This window comes from Lipotes vexillifer, unplaced genomic scaffold (assembly GCF_000442215.2).
Source record: "Lipotes vexillifer unplaced genomic scaffold, Lipotes_vexillifer_v1.1 scaffold472, whole genome shotgun sequence".
NCBI lineage: Eukaryota > Metazoa > Chordata > Mammalia > Artiodactyla > Lipotidae > Lipotes > Lipotes vexillifer.
The window spans coordinates 1,762,211-1,766,028 of NW_006797698.1; the positions used below are offsets into that span (position 1 = coordinate 1,762,211).

At 62.1% G+C, this 3,818-nt stretch overlaps 1 protein-coding gene across 1 annotated transcript in view; it reads left to right on the forward strand.

The window, feature by feature from the left end:
• Positions 1 to 1,133, forward strand: part of WDR86 (WD repeat domain 86) — a 24,792-nt gene extending 23,659 nt beyond the window's left edge. The window contains exons 5-6 of the mRNA XM_007469809.1: positions 526 to 629; positions 960 to 1,133. Coding sequence (XP_007469871.1) covers positions 526 to 629; positions 960 to 1,133 — 278 coding nt within the window. The remainder of the gene's footprint in view (positions 1 to 525; positions 630 to 959) is intronic.
• The last annotated feature ends 2,685 nt before the right edge of the window (positions 1,134 to 3,818 follow it).

The following is a 3,818-nucleotide window of genomic DNA, read 5'->3' on the forward strand; positions in this document are numbered from 1 at the left end:
GCCCTGCCCCAAGAGGTTGCTCCGAGGGGGGGGGGGGGGGGGGGATGGCCCCCCCCCCCCCGAGGCAGAGGCTTCAGAGCTGCTGGAAGCACCCGGCAGGGAAGCTAAGCTTCACCAAAGGCTTCCACCAAATGGCCTGAGAGTAGGAAGCTGGGCCCAGGTGGTACTCGGGAGGGGTGGAAGCACCTGGAAGGACTTGGCAGGCTGACCTGAAGCCCAAGGGCGGTGGGGCAGCCGAAGTCCTGCAGAGCCGGCTGCAGCCTACAGAGGGCGCCTCCGGGACCCTGGGCGTCACCCTGAACTCACAGGAAAGTACTGAGATAGGGAAGGTGCCGCCTACTTCCTTTCAAGGGGCTTCTGCTGTTTCCCATTTGCAATTATGACATGCCTGGGAGGCGAGCGGATGCGTCCCGGAGGGGGTTCCCGGCACTCTCCCCGCCCTGTCCATCCACGCCCCCCGCCCTGTGGAGTCCCGAGGGGACGAGAGCTCTCGGGCGGGAGGCAAGTGCTGCCGTGTGTTCACAGTGTTCACGGGGAGCGGGGACGCCCGCGCGCGCGCCTTCGACGCCCAGTCTGGAGCGCTGCGGAGGGTGTTCCGCGGCCACGCCTTCATCATCAACTGCATCCAGGTAGGCGCTCCAGCTCTCTCCGGGGGCCCGTGGCTGGTTGGCTGAGCGAGGGCAAGCCCGCCTGCGCCTCTGCCTCGGAGGGGAAGTGGGGAGGGGGGGCCAGGCAGCAGCGCTCCCCCGCGAGCAGAGCCTCCCCGGAACCGAGGCCCCCTAGGCTGAGCCTTCCCCATCAGGCGGCCTGGGCGTTCGCGGCTCACGCCGAGGCCCGGGCCGCCGCTGGCCCGAGGCAGGGCGGGGCCTGCACCTACGTGACCCCGTAGCTGCGGGGAGGCGCGGGGTTGGGGGGGGTGGCGCACCCCCTCCAGCGCCGCCCACGCCCCGCGCCCGCAGGTGCACGGCCAGGTGCTCTACACGGCCTCGCACGACGGCGCGCTGCGCCTCTGGGACGTGCGCGGCCTCCCGCGCGCCCCGCCGCCGCGTCCCGCCGCCCCCAAGCGCAGCCTCTCGCGCCTCTTCAGCAACAAAGTGGGCTGCGCCGCCGCCGCGCCCCTGCAGCCGGCCTGAGACGCCGCGACCGGCCGCCCACGGACCCGCGGAGGGAGCGCGGCTGTCGGCACCGGGGGCTCCGAGGGCAAGGACCGGGGCGGCGGTGGTGCCTGTCCTCCGCGTCCAGTGACTTCCGAAGCCCTCGCCAGGCCGCCCGTGGGAAGGCCACGCCTGCCCGCCACCGCGTCCCCAGCCCGCCTCTCAGTCCCCACCCCCTTCGGCCAGAGCCCCTGCGGAGCCCAGCCCTCAGCCTGCTCTCCGGCCCTCCGGGGACCCTCCCGACTCTCAGGGTGTCCAGCCCCACGGTCCCGGCGCCCGAGGTCCTCCGAGGCCAAGCCTTTCCTGCGGAGCGAAGCGGACGCTTCAGAAAGCCACAGGCCGGGCCTTCCCTGGCGGTCCAGTGGTTAGGGCTCCGCGCTGTCACTGTTGAGGGCCCGGGTTCGATCCCTGGTCTGGGAACTAAGATCCCACAAGCCGCGCGGCGCGGCCAAAGAAAAAAAGCCGCAGACTGTCGTTATTTTGGCAAATTGTCCATTTGTGAAGAACCAAAATACAGGTCCTTAACAGTGCTCTGCAACACGTCGTCTTTTGTTCTGCCCACGGTGTCCCAGCCCCATCTCAGAGGGAGAAGGGGTGCCGGGAAGCAGGGACCTCACACTCGCCTGGGCCTGGCCCCCTGAGGTGAAATGAGGGGCTGTGGCCTCACAGCCCCTCCAGTGTCACAGCAGCGCCACTGGAGTGGGGAGTGGCATGGGAGAGGCCAGGGAGCAAGGAACCGGCTCCTCAGCTGCCTGGGTGACAGCGGGGACCCGCTGCTGTTCCCGCTGGAATCGAGGAGGCCCCTTCTCTCAGGTGTGGAGCAGAAAGACCCCCGCACAGGGGCCAGCTCCGCGCCCCGCGTGGTGAAGGCCGTGGAGGTGTACACAGGGGGCAGCTGGAGTACCTGCCCGGAGGGGATGAAGGGGGAAGTGGGGCTCAGACCCTAAAAGGCCCTGAGGGGAGCCGCCCCCAGCAGCCCCTCTTACACCGGGAGGGGCCCACGTTCCGCACCCACAGGGCCCTCCATGCCAGGCCCTGGCTGGCTCCCTGCCCCGTGCAGGAAGAGGAAACGCTGTAGAGGACAGTGTCTGCCCTTGAGAGCTCAGCGTCTAGCCAAGGACAAGCCTCCCCGGGCAGAGGCAGCCCTTGATGCAGAGGTGGGTGCGCCAGTGTCTTCATGCAAGATGCGCGGCAGGACGGGCTTCACCTGCTCGCTGGGGTGCCCAGGTCCATGCCTGATGGGTGGATCCCACCCCCTTGGGACCAGTACAGGGTATTGCCACCAGGGGGCGGTAATAAGGGTTGCATACCTCTGTGATGGGCTCTAGGCCCGACCCCCAAACGCTGGGAACCCAGGGGCCTCGCCAGGAAAACAGGCTGGCTGGTGAGAACCTGCACAAGCGACATCACCCAGCCTTCTCTGGGTGGGGCTCAGCACAGAGGAGGTGAGGGATTCCACGTGCGCGGCCTGTCGTGTCTGGGAGCGCTCACTTCCTAGCGGTTTTTCTCTTCCAGGGCCCGAGGATGCGGTTACAACGGCAGGCCCACCCCGAGGGGCTTTCGGGGGAGCTGAAGTGCACTTCAGGGAGGGCAGGCAGAGAGAACCACCTTGAGTACCTGCGCCGATTTAGTCACCTTCTCAGTCGGCTGTGCTGACAGAGGCAGTCCGAGTAACCAGACTCTCGCTCCTTGGTGCCACAGCTCTCGCTAGCAGGGCAGGCAGCTTATCCAGCCACTGGGGGCAGATCCTAAAAGGGCTGCTGCATTCGTTTTCTCCACCTACCTCTCCCAGAGAAAGAGTAAGAAGTGAAAAACCGCTAATTTGCATTTATATAGCATGACATATTTGGGTAAATTTTATTTCAGTAATTTTCTTGTGTGCTATCTTTGTCTGGTTTTGGCATCAGGGTGATGGTGGCCTCATAGGATGAGTTTGGAAGTGTTGCTTTCTCTGCAATGTTTTGGAAGAGTTTCAGAAGGCTAGGTGTTAGCTCTTCTCTAAATGTTTGGTAGAATTCGCCTGTGAAGCCATCTGGTCCTGGACTTTGGTTTGTTGGCAGTTTTTAAAATCACAGATTCAATTTCAGTAGTCGTAATTGGTCTGTTCATATTTTCCATTTCTTCCTGGTTCAGTCTTGGGAGATTGTACCTTTCTAAGAATTTGTCCATTTCTTCTAGGTTGTCCATTTTATGGCTGTATAGTTGCTTGTGGCAGTCTCTTATGGTCCTTTGTATTTCTGCAGCTTTTCCGTTTTCATTTCTAAGCCCTCTCCCTTTTTTTCTTGATCGATCTGGCTAAAGTTTTATCAATTTTGTTGGGTAATTTTTATTCCAGTAACATAGAGGGCTTTGCTAGATGTTGAGGAGGATACAAAGACCTATATAACCACAAGATGTTTCTTTGCCTTTGATGATACCGTCTTGCCTCTGACAAATACCTTCAGTTGGGTAGGGGAAGGACAGGAAGTACTTATAGGACATATGGGCAGGAAAACAAGGACAGGACGTGGCAGTGTCACCAGAGGCAAGAGCAGACAGAAATTCATAAAAGTGATGGGCATCAGATCTGACCGAGTGCAGCACGTTCTTGCCACAGCCTCCTGTCGTTGACCCCATCAGCCTCACAGGCCTGTGCGTGCCATTCCTGCTCGGAGCCCTCTCATG